At 46.2% G+C, this 19,359-nt stretch overlaps 1 protein-coding gene across 3 annotated transcripts in view; it reads left to right on the top strand.

Moving 5' to 3' along the window:
- GALNT1 (polypeptide N-acetylgalactosaminyltransferase 1) overlaps positions 1-19,359 on the top strand; it is a 673,496-nt gene that overhangs the window by 345,857 nt on the left and 308,280 nt on the right. For all 3 annotated transcript variants that reach the window (XM_063922716.1, XM_063922715.1, XM_063922717.1), the window contains one exon: positions 8,587-8,794. In XM_063922716.1, coding sequence (XP_063778786.1) covers positions 8,587-8,794 — 208 coding nt within the window. The remainder of the gene's footprint in view (positions 1-8,586; positions 8,795-19,359) is intronic.

Below are 19,359 nucleotides of genomic sequence, written 5' to 3' on the forward strand. Positions count from 1 at the left end.
CTCCTTGAGATACGCCTCTGCATCCATGTGCGTTAAGAAATCTACAAATTGGGAACCATTATAAATGTGCAGCAGCTCTGGGTAGAGGAGGGCACATTTCCTGTTTTCCTGGATAAGGCGGGAACATATCGGAGCAAAGTCACGCCTGGCCTTGGATAACTCAGCCGCGTAATCCTGAAATAATAGGATTTTATGAACGTCCCTTACGAGCTGCTTTATCTTGCGGGACACAGACCACAACAATTCTTTATGAAGGAAATTCAAAGGTTTGAATATGACTGCTCTGGGTCTGGCTCGCTCTTGTGGTCGAATCGGGCCTAATCTGTGGGCTCGTTCTATAATCAAGTCGGAGCATCTATCTTCCACATGTAGTAATGCAGGCAATTTTATTTTTATAAAATCAAATAAATCTTGACCTTTGGCAGTTTTTGGTAAGCCTATGATTCTGAGATTCCCTCTATGGGACCTATTCTCTATATCTTGAATCTTGTGTAGCTGCAAGATATCCTTGATGTTTCTAGAAGTAGATTTTTTAAGGTTAGCTATGTCAGCAAAAGTCTCTCCTAAGCGCTGTTCAATGCCAAGGACCCTCTGTGTCAGCTGTGCAAGTTGATTATTAATGTAGGCAGTTTGCTCTTTAAACATTGGGATACTAGTCTGCTTAATGGCTATCACCATATCAGCATGTGTCAGACACCACATTCCTCACATAGTGTGATTTTACCTTCCCACTTTTAGGCTGCTGGGCTGGAAGAGGCTCTTCTGAGGAATCATCAGATCCTGCTGATTGGGAACCGCCATCCTGGCTAAGAAGATCCTGCTCATGTTGCCCCTGAGGGGAGAGAGCACCCTGCGCCAATTTCGTTTTGGGCGCAGCGCTTCTCCTCCCTCCTGGTGCGCGATTTTCCTCCCGGCATCACGGACAAGTACCTGTCCATATAGCGGCACTTGTCCCCCTCGATCTCCGGCGGTGTGGGATGCTGCAGAGAGGCTTAATAGCCTTGTTAAGGGAAGCTGGGGCGGCCGGGTTAGCGGAGCTCACTCCTTCAGCCTCCGCTCATCTGCACGCCGGAACCGGAAGTCTTTAGTTTATTTTTATAGTCTTACTATTTTTTTCTGAGTGCTCTTTATAAGCAGTGTCTTATACGAACCTTAGAAAGAGTCGCTCTAACATCTCCCCGCTTGGTCGCGACAACGCTTACCCACGAGTACAGTGCTGTTTCGGCGGGTGTCTGTGTCGGATGAAATAACAAGTCCAGCAGACGTTACCAGGCTGTGGCCGGAGCACGGAGAGAAGGTAAAGCATTGGTTCCGCTTAGAGGGGAAACACGGCCTCACTGTTTTGGGAAGAGACTACAGTCGCTGACGCAGCTGCCACCTAGAGTGCACCAGCTCTAGGCTTTAGGGATCATAGGCTCCAGGGGGGCAGTATGAGGCCGTGATCCCTAGGGTTGAGGTCAGCAGTGGGGAGTCAGATGCTCCCCTGGTCGCCCCTCCTCCCGGTCCATGACCAGTTTCCTCCGAGTCTCCCACCATGAACTGTTTTCCCGCTACCGTCTGAGACGCTGTGTACTAAGGGGACCCTGTCGCAGCATAGGTGGCTGTGTGACTGGTGCGTCAGTGTTCACTTGGGTGTCTGTGTTCACTATAGGTTCACAGAGCGGCACTGTACACTAGTAGTGTCTGGATCCACTCAGTGTTTGCAAATGTATTGATCCTGGAAGCGTGGGTGAGTCTCACTGTATCCCACTCTACTGAGTATGGGTTATACAGCACTAAGGGGGTAATTCTGAGTTGATCGCAGCAGTAACTTTTTTTTAGCAGTTGGGCAAAACCATGTGCACTGCAGGGGTGGCAGATATAACATGTGCAGCGAGAGTTAGATTTGGGTGTGGTGAGTTCAATCTGCAATCTAAATTACAGTGTAAAAATAAAGTAGCCAGTATTTACCCTGCACAGAAACAAAATAACCCACCCAAATCTAACTCTCTCTGCAAATGTTATATATGCCTCCCCTGCAGTGCACATGGTTTTGCCCAACTGCTAAAAAATTTCCTGCTGCGATCAACTTGGAATTACCCCCTAAGTCTCTATCTACCTTTGAGTACGAATAGTTGGATAAGTGCCTGATGCATATGAGTTGTATAATTATTGCAGTGGTTTCTTTCGCTTTGCGTCTGAATGTGGTTAAAACTTATATAAGATAATGCAGTACTATGTTTCTCCTACATACTTGAAATATACCTTTAGTTGATTGTGTGCTCATATTGCTTATTATACTAATGTATAACTTGTGACTGATTGCTAGTTATAATTTACTATAATTCTGTCTTTTTTTCTGTCTGTTCCGATCCTCAATGCTGGTGCTAAGCAGGGTAGGGTCGGATTGTTTGTCACTTTAACACATCTTATATTGATTACAGTCACATATCGTGTAGTAAACTGTGATAGGGTTTGATTATTTATCATGTCTAAGAGTGGCAAGGGTGAGGAAAATAGTCGCAGCAGCACCAACACTCATCATGTTTGTCATGCAAAGCTGGGTTAACCTCTCAGGATCTGGTTCAGTATGGTTTGTGTGCAAATTGTTTTAGCTTTCACCAAGGTCTCTTGAAAAATTCAATGCAGACACAGGTGCAAGTTGATCCCCCATGGGCTATGTTTGCACAGACATTATCCAGTATAGCTGAGCGGATAATTCCAACATCTGTACCAGGGATAGGTTACACTATCAACCCTTATATGCAGCATTGCACCTGCAGTTTATCATTTCCTGCAGTGGAAGCAGTAGCCTCTCAACAGAAGCAGGATGAAAAGTCAGTGCTAAGTAAATCACATAGACATGAAATAACATCTTCACAGTCTACACATTTTTCAAATGAGGATTTGTCGTAGGAGGAAGACTCATTACAGTCTGGTTCTACATACGAAGATGAGGAAGAAGGTCTTAGCTCAGTGGACACATCTGAGTTAATTAATGCAATGAGGGCCATTCTATCTTTAGAATAATCAGAAAAGCCTGTGTTAAAATCCAGGGCACCTGTATTTAAACGTCCTAAAACAGTTAAGACTAGTTTCCTGGGTCAGAGCATCTGACGGAAATTATGGAAGAGGCCTGGACTATGCCCAGTAAGAAATTTAGAATTATTAGGAAATAAAATTCCAATTATCCTCTTCCGGCTGGAGACTGTTTTAAGAGGGATGTGACTCCCAAAGTAGATATGCATGCCATTCGATTAGTGCGAAAATCTACATTACCTCTGCCTTCAACATCATTAAATGATGTCACGGATAGGAGAGTGGATGGTTTTCTAAAAAACATTTTTTCCCTGTCTAGGGCAATCATTAGACCAGCTATGGCTTCAGCTTGGATGACTAAAGCAGTGGCTGCCTGGGCGGATGCATTGGAAGGGGGACATTTCAATGGCATCTAGAGAGCAAAAATCCCATTTTGCACTTATCAAACAGGCTGCAATATTTTTTGAAGAAGCCTTGGATATGGGTACAATTGCCTCTCAAGCATCAGACTCAGCAGTAGCCTCTTGCAGAGCAGTTTGGCTATGTACATGTAATGCTGATTAAGAATCTAAGAATGTTTTGGAGTCTTTACCTTTTACTGGAGATATTCTTTTTGGTAAAGAGTTAACCAATATTTTGGTATCAGAAGCAGACTTCAAGAAAGTAAAGTTTCCTTCCACATACAAATTCAAGCCTAAAATTTCAGCTTTTCTGTCTCAAGGAAAAGGTGATGGCAAACAGTCCCAATACAACAGGTGTGGTAAGACTAAAAAGCACTGGGCTACCAGAGGGCCGGCTTCTAAAACAGAAGATAAGCCATCAGCCTTGATGGTGTGGGCCTCCACCTGGGGACCTCAGGGTGGGAGGCCAATTTCTTAATTTTGAACAGATCTGGCAGCAATCTACAATAGATGCATAGATGCAAGAAACAGTATCTCACGGTTATGCGTTTGCTTTCAAGAATAACCCTCCTGAAAGGTTTTTTTTGTGTAAGCCTGTTTTTGGTAGAGACGAAGACCAGGGCTTTGCAAGAGGTAGTTCAGAAATTGCTTCAGTCAGGAGTAATCATTCCAGTTACTCCTGCACAAAGAGAACATGATTTTTACTCCAACCTGTTTCTAGTCCAGAATCTGAATGGGTCGGTCCGGCCCATACTCAATCTCAAAATGCTGAACAAGTATTTGGGTGTCTCGTTATCATATGGAGACTTTATGTTCCATCATTTTGGCAATGGAGCCAGGGGATTTTATGGTATCCCTGGATATCCAGGATGCGTATCTACATGTTTCCTATAACCCTGTCTCATCAGTGCTATCTCAGGTTTGCTAGCCTTCAACAGCATTTTCAGTTCCAGGCCATGCCGTTTGGATTGGCCACAGCCCCCAGAGTATTTACCAAGATTATCGTGGTAATAGCAGCTTATCTCCACCAGCAAGGGATAATAATTTTTCCATACCTCGACAGTCTTTTAATCCTGGCACAGTCTCAGGAATTGCTTCTGTGTCATCTGCAACAGACAATAGAGTGTCTGTAGAAGCACGGTTGGCTCATAAATTGGGCAAAATTATCTTGTCCCATCACAAAGGATGACTCACTTGGGGGCTGTATTGGATTCGAGCCTGCATAGAGTAACTTTACCTCTGAACAAAATATCCAAAGTTCAGTTAAGGATTCAGGACCTGTTACATGGTCGAAAGGTATCCATTCATGGAGCAATGCGTGTGATGGGATTGATGGTGTTAACATTCAACATGGTAGAGTATGCTCAGTTCCATTCTCGGCCTCTGCAACATCTGATTCTTACCAAATGGAATGGTTTTCATCAGACAATAAAAACGCAGACTATGGTCCTTACTCTGAAAGTAAGGAGGTCAATAGCCTGGTTGCTAGAAACATCCCATCTGGACAAAGAGGGACCCTTTTTGATATCAGATTGGAACATTTTGACAACATATGCTATCCTTTAGGGCTGGGGAGCAGTGTCAGGAAATAATTTCTTCCAGGGACAGTGGACCAAGGAAGAAAGTTGCCTGCCAATAAATATATTCGAACTCCGATCCATATACATGGCACTGAATCAGACAAAGGACATCCTTCAGGGAAAACCGGTTCAGATCCGCTCGGACAATACGACGGCAGTAGTGTACCTCAACCATAAGGGAGGAACTCGCAGCCAGAAAGCAATGAAAGTGTTAAAGTGAGCAGAACTTCATCTTCCAGCCTTGTCCGCAGTGTTCGTTCCAGGAGTCCTAAACTGGGAAGCTGATTTTTTCAGTCTGCACACCATTCATGCAAACAAATGGGCTCTACACCCGGAAGTCTTCCAGATCCTGTTCAACAGATGGGGGTTGCCAGAGAGATTTCATGGCATCCCTTCAGAACCACAAGGTTCCCGCATACGGATAAAGAACAAAGGATCCCAAAGCGATTTTTGTGGATGCTCTGTCAGTAAGATGGGATTTTCATCTGGCCTATGTGTTTCCTCCCATCGCCCTGTTACCCAGGGTGGTGAGAAAGGTGAAACAAGGAAAGGGTGCCGTGATACTATTAGCTCCGGCCTGGGCCAGAATACATTGGTACACAGATCTGCAGAGGATGACGGTGGATGCTCCATTCCTACTCCCTCGACGTCCAGATCTACTGACTCAAGGACCGTGCTATCACAGACATCTGGATCGACTGTCTTTGACGGCGTGGCTCTTGAGACCACTATCCTAAAGTCAAGAGCATTCTTACAACAAGTACTTCAAACAATTCTCAGAGCAAGGAAACCTTCCTCAGCTCGCATTTATCACCGATTATGGCAAGCCTATATTCAATGGTGCAGTGATCTGAAATTTCAGAGTTTCCAGAGTCATGGCATTCCTTCAGGCAGGAATGGATAAAGTATGTGGAGTGAAATTGGGAGTGCAAGTTGGCGGTGAGATGTACTGTAAATGGTGATGAAAATGATTATAGAAAAAAGTGAAGGTGAAATTAATGGACTGGAGAGAATACTTATCTGGCCAATGATGAGTGGCGATGTTTTGTTCTTGATCTTGGCTCGTCAACGGTTATGGAAAATTTCCTCGGATTTTCGTAAGTGACATGTAATTAGGTAGGTCAATAGGTTATCAATTAGCCCAAATTGACATTATAAGTAAACCTATCTGAGGATAGCAATTTATGTGTGCTTGGGACCTGCAGTCCTTTTAGTGGTAGGGCTTGACAGTTCTATTTGGATAGGCCTTTTTCTGTCTCCATCGTATTTTCAAACCATTTTTTGTGGAAATCAGATTAAATTAATTCAACAGGCTGACTTGTTGGTTGGGGGTAATCTTGCTTGCACACCTCAATTTACACAGGGTGCGATGTAAATGGACTTGTCAAGGTTTCTTTATAGTGACGTGGGGACGTGGTAAATCCTAGGTTAGATGTACTCTGCAGTAAGGATGTCCTCAAATGCACACCTAACTCTCATAGAAAGAAGATATCATGTTCTTATAAAGGTATTTTTTTGTGCAGCAGGAAATGCGTACCGGTACTCACGGATTAAGTGAAATGTTTCAGTGACATCAAGGTATCTTTTTCTGCTCATAGAGACATATGTGTGTGTTGAAGTTAAAATATACAACAACTTAATAAGATACCAACAATAAATAAACAGTCATTTTCCTTTCTTAAAAAAATTAACACGTTGGCCGTATGAGACTCCGCACCGTCTGGAGGACAGGAGTGACCCAATCTATATTCAACCCAAAAAATGACCGGTTCCTTAAATGGTTAAACAGAAAAGCATACAGGTCATACCTTCATCCAGATGAGCAGAGTAATTTCACAACAGCTAAGAGGTTTTCCACCAACTCGTTTCGAGTTAAAAACTCTTTATCAAGGCTCTGTTATCCTAAGATAGGTTTACTTATAATGTCAATTTGGGCTAATTGATTATCTCCTATTGCAGAGCTTCTCAAACTCGTTCCTCGGGGGCACACACAGTGCATGTTTTGTACCACAGGGATCCCACCCTGACACACCTTATTTGAGGATCCTTTTACTCACTATCCTCTTCTCTTTTGTACGGAAGGGTGTGCATGTGTGTTCTTCTCGCCTGATTAGGGCTCTATTAGATGCTCCTTCCTTGAGCTTTGCAAAATAACTGATTTGCCTGAGCCACGAGGCGGGGTTATATGGATGGGCCCGTTGCATGCTGGGAGGCCGAAAAGCTTTGACCATTTGGTACAAATCTGCTGTCGCTCCATCATATCCCAATGTTTCCTGTGGAACCTCTGGACTTAGTAGAAATACCGTTATCAACAGTAAGTTCTTACTATAACGTATATTTTGGTACATTTTTTCATTCATGAAATTAAGGCTAACTTCAGACCCTTTTGAAGTGTGGGGTGTATCGCATTGCCCATTACTGAACTAGCTATTTTAATTAAGCCCGTAGTTCTCAATCTCAACCCTCAAGTTTTCACAACAGGTCATGTTTTGAGATTTTTAGACTGTGGAAGTAGGTGGGATAATTATTGACCCAGCAAAATAGATTAACTCACCTATGCATGATTAAAGAAATCCACAAAACATGACCTGTTGTTGGTACGTGAGAGAATTGGAGTTGAGAACTACTGCATTAAGATACACCTGCTCTTGAGTTTAATATCTGCCATTGCCTTCACATTGTTTTATTTCATTTGTTGTTAAGTCTGCCTCAGTGTACCAGCCAATCTGCTCCTAACTGCCATGTAACAGGCTGTGTTTGAAAATGACAGTGAGGAGCTAATTGGCTGGTACGTTATCTCTCTCCGAGGCTTATCACATAGACCAAGGGTTGCCACCTCATCCCTTTAATTTTGGACACATTAATTACACAAGTTCTGTGGCTAGCTGACTTCAAGACTCCATTTCACTTGGTTTTAATCAGCCACAGAACCTGTGTAATTAATTTGTCCAGAATTAAAAGGATGAGGTGGGAACCCTACATGGACCCCTCTGAATATAATTAGAGGTGGGGGAAAATGATTTTATTATCTCTTGTTACTCCAATTAAGCCATGGCCTAAAATCTGAAATTCCAAAACAAAGATAATTCTAAAAAGAATATAGTATAATGAATTTGGGAACCCTTACTTGCGGACCTTAAAGCACCCAAAAAACAATACATATTGCAGTTTTGGTGTTGCGAATGTATGTGCCATGTTTCCGCTTCAGTTGCTGTCCAAATATAAATATTTTTTATTTATAGTAAGGAATTTGTAGGGTAAAAGGGACATACTGCAAAACAAGCTGTGACATACAGTACATTATAGTGTTACCTCATTTTCAAAGTCTTAAATGCACTGTGCAATTACATTGGGTCCTGACTGAACTATAAAAAATATCAAGTTGAGTTTTATCAGAGTGCTGTTATTTGTGTTTGTATCTTTTTTTACTAGTGTATTTTATCAGTTACCTATCTTTTGTTATATCTACAATGGGAAATTTTCTTGGCTACAATATTTTATGGTGTGTCAAATTATGAACTGAGGTGCCTATCACAACGTTTTTGTTTTCTTTTTGATTTCTAAACATGTTATTCTTTTTATATCAGATTTTTTGAAAAGACCACTGGAGATGAATGTCAGAAAGCTGAAAGTGCCAGTCTATGTCATTCGAATGGAACAACGCTCAGGGCTGATAAGGGCCAGGCTAAGAGGTGCTGCTGCTTCAAAAGGACAGGTCATCACATTTCTAGATGCACATTGTGAGTGTACAGTAGGATGGCTGGAACCTTTGCTGGCACGGATTAAACATGACAGGTAAACATCTCCTAGCTTCTTATGTCAAACTCTCTTCTAATGTGTATGGTTTATTTTTCACAAATATTGCAAGCTTTTGAGGCACCAATTTTCTATGTAGTATTAAAATTTCTCTGACGTCCTAGTGGATGCTGGGAACTCCGTAAGGACCATGGGGAATAGCGGGCTCCGAAGGAGGCTGGGCACTCTAGAAAGATTTCAGACTACCTGGTGTGCACTGGCTCCTCCCACCATGACCCTCCTCCAAGCCTCAGTTAGAATTCGTGCCCGGCCGAGGTTGGATGCACACTAGGGGCTCTCCTGAGCTCTTAGAAAGAATAGACTTAGGTTTTTTATTTTCAGTGAGACCTGCTGGCAACAGGCTCACTGCAGCGAGGGACTAAGGGGAGAAGAAGCGAACTCGCCTGCTTGCAGCCGGATTGGGCTTCTTAGGCTACTGGACACCATTAGCTCCAGAGGGATCGACCGCAGGCTCAGTCCTTGGTGTTCGGTCCCGGAGCCGCGCCGCCGTCCCCCTTACAGAGCCAGAAGCAAGAAGATGGTCCGGAAAATCGGCGGCATGAAGACTCTGTCTTCACCAAGGTAGCGCACAGCACTGCAGCTGTGCGCCATTGCTCCTCTCACACTTCACACTCCGGTCACTGAGGGTGCAGGGCGCTGGGGGGGGGGGGGGGCGGCGCCCTGAGGCAGCAATAATAACACCTTGGCTGGCTAAAATACCTCAATATATAGTCCCAGAGGCTATATATGAGGTAAATACCCCTGCCAGAATTCCATAAAAAGCGGGAGAATAGGCTGCGAAAAAGGGGCGGAGCCTATCTCAGCACACTGGCGCCATTTTTCCCTCACAGCTCGGCTGGAAGGAAGCTCCCTGGCTCTTCCCTGCAATATACAGTAACAGTAAGAGGGAAAAGAGAGGGGGGGCATTAAAATTGGCAGTATATATACATATATTATATGAAAAGCAGCTATTAGGGACATAACTCAGTTAGTCCCTGTATATATATAGCGCTCTGGTGTGTGCTGGCATACTCTCACTCTGTCCCCCCAAAGGGCTTTTTGTGGGTCCTGTCCTCTGTTGAGCATTCCCTGTGTGTGTGGGGTGTATCGGTACGGCTGTGTCGACATGTTTGATGAGGATAATGAGGTGGAGGCGGAGCAGATGCATTTTGAAGGGACGTCACCCCCTGCGGGGCAGACACCCGAGTGGATGAACTTATGGAAAGAAATGAGCACGTATAGATTCTTTACATAAGAAATTTGACGACATGCCAAATGTGGGACAGCCGGGATCTCAGCTCGTGCCTGTCCAGGTGCCTCAGGGGTCGTCAGGGGCTCTAAAACGCCCGCTACCTCAGTTTGCAGACCCGGATGTCGACACGGATACTGATAACAGTGTCGACGACGATGAGTCAAACCTAATGCCTGTCAGGGCAATTCACTGCATGATTGAGGCAATGAAAGGTGTTAAACATTTCTGATTTACATCCAGGTACCACAAAAAAGGGTATTATGTTTGGGGAGAAAAAACTACCCGTAGTTTTTCCCCCATCAGATGAACTAAATGAAGTGTGTGAAGAAGCGTGGCTTTTCCCTGATAAAAAATTTGTAATTCCTAAGAAGGTACTAATGGCGTTCCCTTTCCCGCCAGAGGATAGGTCACGTTGGGAAACACCACCTAGGGTGGATAAAGCGCTCACACGTTTGTCAAAAAAGGTGGCACTATCCTCTCAGGATACGGCCGCCCTTAAGGAGCCTGCTGATAGAAAGCAGGAGGCAATCCTGAAGTCTGTATACACACCGACCTAGTTTCCACAGCAACGTCTGGGAAGTCCGCATTTTTACCCCATGTTCCCTCACAGCCTAAGAAGGCGCCATTTTATCAGGTTCAGTCCTTTCGGACCCAGAAAAGCAAGCGTGGAAAAGGAGGGTCTTTTCTGTCTAGAGGCAGAGGTAGGGGAAAAAGGCTGCAACAGACAGCAGGTTCCCAGGAACAAAAGTTCTCCCCCGCTTCCTCTTCCAAGTCCGCCGCATGACGGTGGGGCTCCACAGGTGGAGCCAGGTACGGTGGGGGCCCGCCTCAGAAATTTCAGCGATCAGTGGGCTCGCTCACAGGTGGATCCCTGGATCCTTCAAGTAGTATCTCAGGGATACATGCTGGAATTCGAGGCGGCTCCACCCCACCGGTTCCTAAAATCTGCCTTGCCGATTGCTCCCTCAGACAGGGAGGCGGTGCTAGCGGCAATTCACAAGCTGTATTCCCAGCAGGTGATAATCAAGGTACCCCTACTTCAACAAGGCCGGGGTTACTATTCCACACTATTTGTGGTACCGAAGCCGGACGGTTCGGTGAGACCCATTTTAAATTTGAAGTCCTTGAACATGTACATAAAAAAATTCAAGTTCAAGATGGAATCGCTCAGGGCGGTTATTGCAAGCCTGGACGAGGGGGATTACATGGTTTCCCTGGACATCAAGGATGCTTACCTGCATGTCCCCATTTACCATCCTCACCAGGAGTACCTCAGATTTGTGGTACAGGATTGCCATTACCAATTCCAGACGCTGCCGTTTGGACTCTCCACGGCACCAAGGGTATTTACCAAGGTTATAGCGGAAATGATGATACTCCTTCGAAGAAAGGGAGTTTTAATTATCCCGTACTTGGACGATCTCCTAATAAAGGCACGGTCCAAAGAACAGTTGTTGGTGGGAGTAGCACTATCTCAGGAAGTGCTGAACCAGCATGGCTGGATTCTGAATATCCCAAAGTCACAGCTGGTCCCGACGACACGTCTACTGTTCCTGGGGATGATTCTGGACACAGTCCAGAAAAAAGTGTTTCTCCCAGAGGAGAAAGCCAGGGAGTTGTCTTCTCTAGTCAGAGACCTCCTGAAACCAAAACAGGTATCGGTGCATCACTGCACGCGGGTCCTGGGAAAGATGGTAGCTTCTTACGAAGCAATTCCATTCGGCAGGTTCCATGCCAGAATCTTTCAGTGGGACCTGTTGGACAAGTGATCCGGATCGCATCTTCAGATGCATCGCTTGATAACCCTGTCTGCAAGAACCAGGGTGTCTCTTCTGTGGTGGCTGCAGAGGGCTCATCTACTAGAGGGCCGCAGATTCGGAATACAGGACTAGGTCCTTGTGACCACGGATGCCAGCCTGCGAGGCTGGGGGGCAGTCACAAAGGGAAGAAACTTCCAAGGACTATGGACAAGTCAGGAGACTTCCCTTCACATAAATATTCTGGAACTAAGGGCCATCTACAATGCCCTAAGTCAAGCAAAATCCCTGCTCCTACACCAGCCGGTGCTGATCCAGTCAGACAACATCACGGCAGTCGCCCATGTGAATCGACAGGGCGGCACAAGAAGCAGGATGGCAATGACAGAAGCCACAAGAATTTTCCGATGGGCGGAAAATCATGTACTAGCACTGTCAGCAGTGTTCATTCCGGGAGTGGACAACTGGGAAGCAGACTTTCTCAGCAGGCACGACCTCCACCCGGGAGAGTGGGGACTTCATCCAGAAGTCTTCCAAATGATTGTACATCAGTGGGGTCGTCCACAGGTGGACATGATGGCGTCCCGCCTAAACAAAAAACTAGAGAGGTATTGCGCCAGGTCAAGAGACCCTCAAGCGATAACTGTGGACGCTCTGGTGACACCGTGGGTGTACCAGTCAGTTTATGTGTTCCCTCCGCTGCCTCTCATACCAAAGGTATTGAGAATAATAAGAAAGCGAGGAGTAAACACAATTCTCGTGGTTCCGGATTGGCCAAGAAGAACATGGTACCCGGAACTTCAAGAGATGATCTCAGAGGACCCGTGGCCTCTGCCGCTAAGACAAGACCTGCTACAGCAGGGGCCCTGTCTGTTCCAAGACTTACCGCGGCTGCGTTTGACGGCATGGCGGTTGAACGCCGGATCCTGAAAGAAAAGGGCATTCCGGAGGAAGTCATTCCTACGCTTATTAAAGCCAGGAAAGAGGTTACAGCAAATCATTATCACCGCATATCGCGGAAATGTGTTGCATGGTGTGAGGCCGAAAAGGCCCCAACTGAGGAATTTCAACTAGGTCGATTTCTGCATTTCCTGCAAGCAGGAGTGAATATGGGCCTAGAACTGGGTTCCATTAAGGTACAGATCTCGGCTCTATCGATTTTCTTTCAGAAAGAACTAGCTTCAGTACCTGAAGTTCAGACATTTGTAAAGGGAGTGCTGCATATTCAGCCCCCATATGTGCCTCCTGTGGCACCTTGGGATCTCAACGTGGTGTTGAGTTTCTTAAAATCACATTGGTTTGAACCACTAAAAACCGTGGATCTGAAATATCTCACGTGGAAGGTGGTCATGTTATTGGCCTTGGCTTCTGCCAGGCGAGTATCAGAATTGGCGGCTTTGTCTTATAAAAGCCCTTATCTGATTTTCCATATGGATAGGGCAGAATTGAGGACTCGTCCCCAGTTTCTCCCTAAGGTGGTGTCAGCGTTTCATTTGAACCAGCCTATTGTGGTGTCTGCGGCCACTAGGGACTTGGAGGACTCCAAGTTGTTAGACGTGGTCAGGGCCCTGAAAATATATGTTTCCAGGACGGCTGGAGTCAGAAAATCTGACTCGCTGTTTATCCTATATGCACCCAACAAGCTGGGTGCTCCTGCTTCTAAGCAGGCTATTGCTCGTTGGATTTGTAGTACAATTCAACTTGCACATTCTGTGGCAGGCCTGCCACAGCCAAAATCTGTCAATGCCCATTCCACAAGGAAGGTGGGCTCATCTTGGGCGGCTGCCCGAGGGGTCTCGGCTTTACAACTTTGCCGAGCTGCTACTTGGTCAGGGGCAAACACGTTTGCAAAATTCTATAAATTTGATACCCTGGCTGAGGAGGACCTGGAGTTCTCTCATTCGGTGTTGCAGAGTCATCCGCACTCTCCCGCCTGTTTGGGAGCTTTGGTATAATCCCCATGGTCCTTACGGAGTTCCCAGCATCCACTAGGACGTCAGAGAAAATAAGATTTTACTCACCGGTAATTCTATTTCTCGTAGTCCGTAGTGGATGCTGGGCGCCCATCCCAAGTTCGGTTTATCTGCAATACTTGTACATAGTTATTGTTAACTAAATCGGGTTATTGTTGAGCCATCTGTTGAGAGGCTCAGTTGTTTCATACTGTTAACTGGGTTTCATATCACGAGTTGTACGGTGTGATTGGTGTGGCTGGTATGAGTCTTACCCGGGATTCAAAATCCTTCCTTATTGTGTACGCTCGTCCGGGCACAGTATCCTAACTGAGGCTTGGAGGAGGGTCATGGTGGGAGGAGCCAGTGCACACCAGGTAGTCTGAAATCTTTCTAGAGTGCCCAGCCTCCTTCGGAGCCCGCTATTCCCCATGGTCCTTACGGAGTTCCCAGCATCCACTACGGACTACGAGAAATAGAATTACCGGTGAGTAAATTCTTATTATTACAAATAAACTTTAGTTTCTAAGACCTGTTTTCAAAGTTGTCCTGCATCAGGAACAAATTGCAACAAATTCTACACAGCATAATACTGTAGAGTTCGGGTAAACTAAAAGAAATGAATTCTAAGTACACAAAAATAATTTTCAGGATTTACACGTGAAGATTTTTTTCGGGCATACTATACTACTCACAGGTGCAGCTGAGGCCCACAGGCCCAGTTCCACTCAATATAGCAGTTTTTGTAATACTAACCTGCGAAGCAGAGGAACTTCATAGATGTTAAAAGCAAAAATTATAGTCCGACTAACAGGAATATTTCTGTACATTTCTCTTATTGAGAAATATAGATGTGTCCTCATCCATCTTGCCTCAATATGCCATATAGCGGAAGATTTCTGGTGTGAGTGAGCTGACAGGTACTATGTAAGTCCGTTAACATAGGGCATCTTTTTTTTTTTGTGCAAAAATGTTTCTTATTTACTACTTGGCTATGTGAATAATGCACAAGCACACTCTGCTGATTAAAATGATATGCAGTATGCCTATATTCTTTGTGCCACTGTGGCTGTATTTGCATGCGAAATACTATGTTACAGTGTTTTCTAGGAAAACACTGTAATGTACCATTTTGTATGCAGATACAGCCACATTTGCGCACACAATGTAGACGTGCAGCATATTATTATAATCCACAAAAGCGGCTTGTGCATCCTATTTACAGAATTTTTAAAATAAAACGCATTTTGATGGAAAAAGTCACACCAAAAGACGCTCGGTACTACAAAGTCATGGCATGGCGTAACTAGAAGGGCTGTTTACTATGCAAGGAGACTATAAGTGGAGATGTAAGTGGAGTCATCTGTAGAAAAAATGTTTAAGGAATGACTTTTAGAAACAGTTGGCAGCTGGGTATTTAATAAATATTTGCTAAATATCTCTAGTTTCTCTAACGTCCTAGTGGATGCTGGGGACTCCGTAAGGACCATGGGGGAATAGACGGGCTCCGCAGGAGACTGGGCACTCTAAAGAAATATTTAGTACTACTGGAATGCACTGGCTCCTCCCTCTATGCCCCTCCTACAGACCTCAGTTAGAATCTGTGCCCGGCCAGAGCTGGGTGCTTTTAGTGGGCTCTCCTGAGCTTGCTAAGAAGAAAGTATTTTAGTTTAGGTTTTTTATTTTCAGAGTGCTTCTGCTGGCAACAGACTCTCTGCTACGTGGGACTGAGGGGAGAGAAGCAAACCTACTAACTGCGGCTAGGTTGCGCTTCTTAGGCTACTGGACACCATTAGCTCCAGAGGGATCGTACACAGGTACGTAACCTTGATCGTCCGTTCCCTGAGCCGCGCCGCCGCCCCCCTCGCAGAGCCAGAAGTACAGAAGCCGGCAGAAGCTAAGAAGACATTGAAATCGGCGGCAGAAGACTCCTGTCTTCACTTAAGGTAGCGCACAGCACTGCAGCTGTGCGCCATTGCTCCCACAGCACACCTGCACACCCCGGTCACTGTAGGGTGCAGGGCGCAGGGGGGGGGGTGCCCTGGGCAGCATTTAGTATACATTTGGCAAACTAACACACATATACAGCCAGGCACTGTATATGTGTACGAGCCCCCGCCATTTTTTACACAGAAGCGGGACAGAAGCCCGCCGCTGAGGGAGCGAGGCCTTCTTCCTCAGCACTAACCAGCGCCATTTTCTCTCCACAGCTCCGCTGAGAGGAGGCTCCCCAGGCTCTCCCCTGCAGTATCAAGGTAGAAAAAGTGTAAAAAAGAGAGGGGGGGGGGGGCACATAAATGTAGGCGCAAATTATCACAAACAGCAGCTACTGGGTAAACACTAAGTTACAGTGTAATCCCTGGGTTATATAGCGCTGGGGTGTGTGCTGGCATACTCTCTCTCTGTCTCCCCAAAAGCCTTTGTGGGGTCCTGTCCTCAGTCAGAGCATTCCCTGTGTGTGTGTGGTGTGTCGGTACGTCAGTGTCGACATGTTTGATGAGGAAGGATACGTGGAGGCAGAACAAGTGCAGATGAATGTGGTGTCGCAGCCGACGGTGCCGACACCTGATTGGATGGATATGTGGAAGGTGTTAAATGATAATGTAAGCTCCTTGCATAAAAGGATGGATAAAGCTGAAGCCTTGGGACAGTCAGTTTCTCAACCCATGTCTGATCCTACAGCTCAGGGGCCGTCAGGGTCTCATAAGCGCCCACTATCCCAGATGGTTGACACAGATGCCAACACGGAGTCTGACTCCAGTGTCGATGACGATGATGCAAAATTGCAGCCTAAAATGATTAAAGCCATCCGCTACATGATTATAGCAATGAAGGATGTATTACACATATCAGAGGAAAACCCTGTCACTGACAAGAGGGTTTATATGTATGGGGAAGAAGTGACTTTTCCCCCCTCACATGAATTAAATGAATTATGTGAAAAAGTGTGGGCTTCCCCTGATAGGAAAGTAATAATTTCCAAGAGATTACTGATGGTGTATCCTTTCCCGCCAACGGACAGGTTACGCTGGGAATCATCACGTAGGCTTGACAAGGCGTTGACACGCCTATCTAAGAGGGTGGCCCTGCCATCTCAGGATACGGCCGCCCTAAAGGATCCTGCGGATAGAAAGCAGGAAGCTATCCTGAAGTCTGTTTTTACACATTTTGGTACTCTACTGAGGCCAGCAATTGCTTCGGCCTGGATGTGTAGTGCTATAGCAGCATGGACTGATAATCTCTCGGAGGAGATAGATACCCTTGACAGGGACACTGTTCTACTGATCCTGGGACATATCAAAGACGCGGTCCTATATATGCGGGATGCCCAGAGGGACATTTTCCTGCTGGGCTCTAGGATAAACGCAATGTACATTTCTGCCAGAAGGGTCTTATGGACTCGGCAATGGACAGGGGATGCAGACTCTAAAAAACACATGGAGGTTTTGCCTTATAAGGGTGAGGAATTGTTTGGGGACAGTCTCTCGGACCTAGTTTCCACAGCTACAGCTGGGAAGTCAAATTTCTTCCCATATGTTCCTTCTCAACCAAAGAAAGCACCGTATTACCAAATGCAGTCCTTTCGTTCACAAAAAAGCAAGCGAGTCAGAGGTGCATCCTTTCTTGCCAGAGGCAGGGGTAAAGGAAAAAAGCTACACAATACAGCTAGTTCCCAGGAACCAAAGTCCTCCCCGGCTTCCACTAAATCCACCGCATGACGCTGGGGCTCCACCGGCGGAGCCAGGTGCGGTGGGGGCGCGTCTCCGAAATTTCAGCCACCAGTGGGTTCACTCACGTGTGGATCCTTAGGCTACACAAATTGTGTCTCAGGGATACAAGCTGGAATTCGAGGTGACTCCCCCTCACCGTTTCCTAAAATCGGCATTGCCAGCTTCCCCCATGGAAAGGGAGGTAGTGTTGGCGGCCATTCACAAATTATATCTCCAGCAGGTGGTGGTAAAGGTTCCCCTCCTTCAACAGGGAAGGGGTTACTATTCCACTATGTTTGAGGTACCGAAACCGGACGGTTCGATCAGACCCATCTTGAATTTAAAATCCCTGAACATTTATCTGAAGAAATTCAAGTTCAAAATGGAATCACTCAGAGTGGTCATTGCAAGCCTGGAAGAGGGGGATTTCATGGCGTCTCTGGACATCAAGGATGCTTACTTGCATGTCCCTATTTATCCGCTTCATCAAGAGTACCTCAGGTTTGTGGTACAGGACTGTCATTACCAATCCCAGACGCTGCCGTTTGGCCTATCCACGGCACCGAATTTTTTTTACCAAGGTGATGGCGGAGATGATGGTACTCCTTCGGAAGCAAGAAGACCAGAAGAAGGTGTTTCTCCCGGAGGAGAAGGCTCAGGAGCTCGTGACTCTGGTCAGGGACCTCCTAAAACCAAAACAGGTGTCGGTGCATCACTGCACGCGAGTCCTGGGAAGGATGGTGGCATCATACGAAGCCATTCCCTTCGGCAGGTTCCATGCCAGGATCTTTCAGTGGGATCTGTTGGACAAGTGGTCCGGATCGCATCTTCAGATGCATCGGCTGATCACCCTGTCCCCCAGGGCCAGGGTGTCTCTTCTATGGTGGCTGCAGAGTGCTCACTTCCTCGAGGGCCGCAGGTTCGGCATACAGGACTGGGTCCTGGTGACCACGGATGCAAGCCTCCGAGGGTGGGGGGCAGTAACTCAGGGAAGAAAATTCCAAGGACTATGGTCAAGTCAGGAGACTTGTCTGCACATAAATATCCTAGAACTAAGGGCCATATACAACGCCCTAAGCCAAGCGGAGCCTCTGCTTCGAGACCAACCAGTGCTGATTCAGTCAGACAACATCACTGCAGTGGCCTATGTCAACCGACTGGGCGGCACAAGAAGCAGGGTGGCGATGGCAGAAGCCACCAGGATTCTTCATTGGGCGGAGAATCACGTGCAAGCACTGTCAGCAGTGTTCATTCCGGGGGTCGACAACTGGGAAGCAGACTTCCTTAGCAGACACAACCTCCACCCGGGAGAGTGGGGACTTCATCAAGATGTCTTCACGCTGCTTGCAAATCGAGGGGAACTCCCACAGGTGGACATGATGGCGTCACGCCTCAACAAAAAGCTAAACAGGTATTGCGATAGCAGTGGACGCACTAGTAACACCATGGGTGTTCCAGTTGGTCTATATGTTTCCTCCTCTTCCTCTCATATCAAAGGTGCTGAGGATTGTAAGACAAAGAGGAGTGAGAACAATATTCATTGCTCCAGATTGGCCAAGAAGGACTTGGTACCCGAAACTGCAAGAAATGTTCACAGAGGACCCGTGGCCTCTGCCTCTCAGACAGGACCTATTACAACAAGGGCCCTGCCTGTTCCAAGACTTACCGCAGCTGCGTTTGACGGCATGGCGGTTGAACGCCGGATCCTAGCAGAAAAGGGCATTCCGAATGAAGTTATTCCTACGCTGATAAAGGCTAGGAAAGACGTGACAGTGAAGCATTATCACCGTATATGGCGAAAATATGTTGCTTGGTGTGAGGCCAGGAAGGCCCCTACAGAGGAATTCCAGCTGGGTCGGTTCCTACACTTTCTACAGTCAGGAGTGACTATGGG

Source organism: Pseudophryne corroboree, chromosome 5, assembly GCF_028390025.1.
Source record: "Pseudophryne corroboree isolate aPseCor3 chromosome 5, aPseCor3.hap2, whole genome shotgun sequence".
NCBI lineage: Eukaryota > Metazoa > Chordata > Amphibia > Anura > Myobatrachidae > Pseudophryne > Pseudophryne corroboree.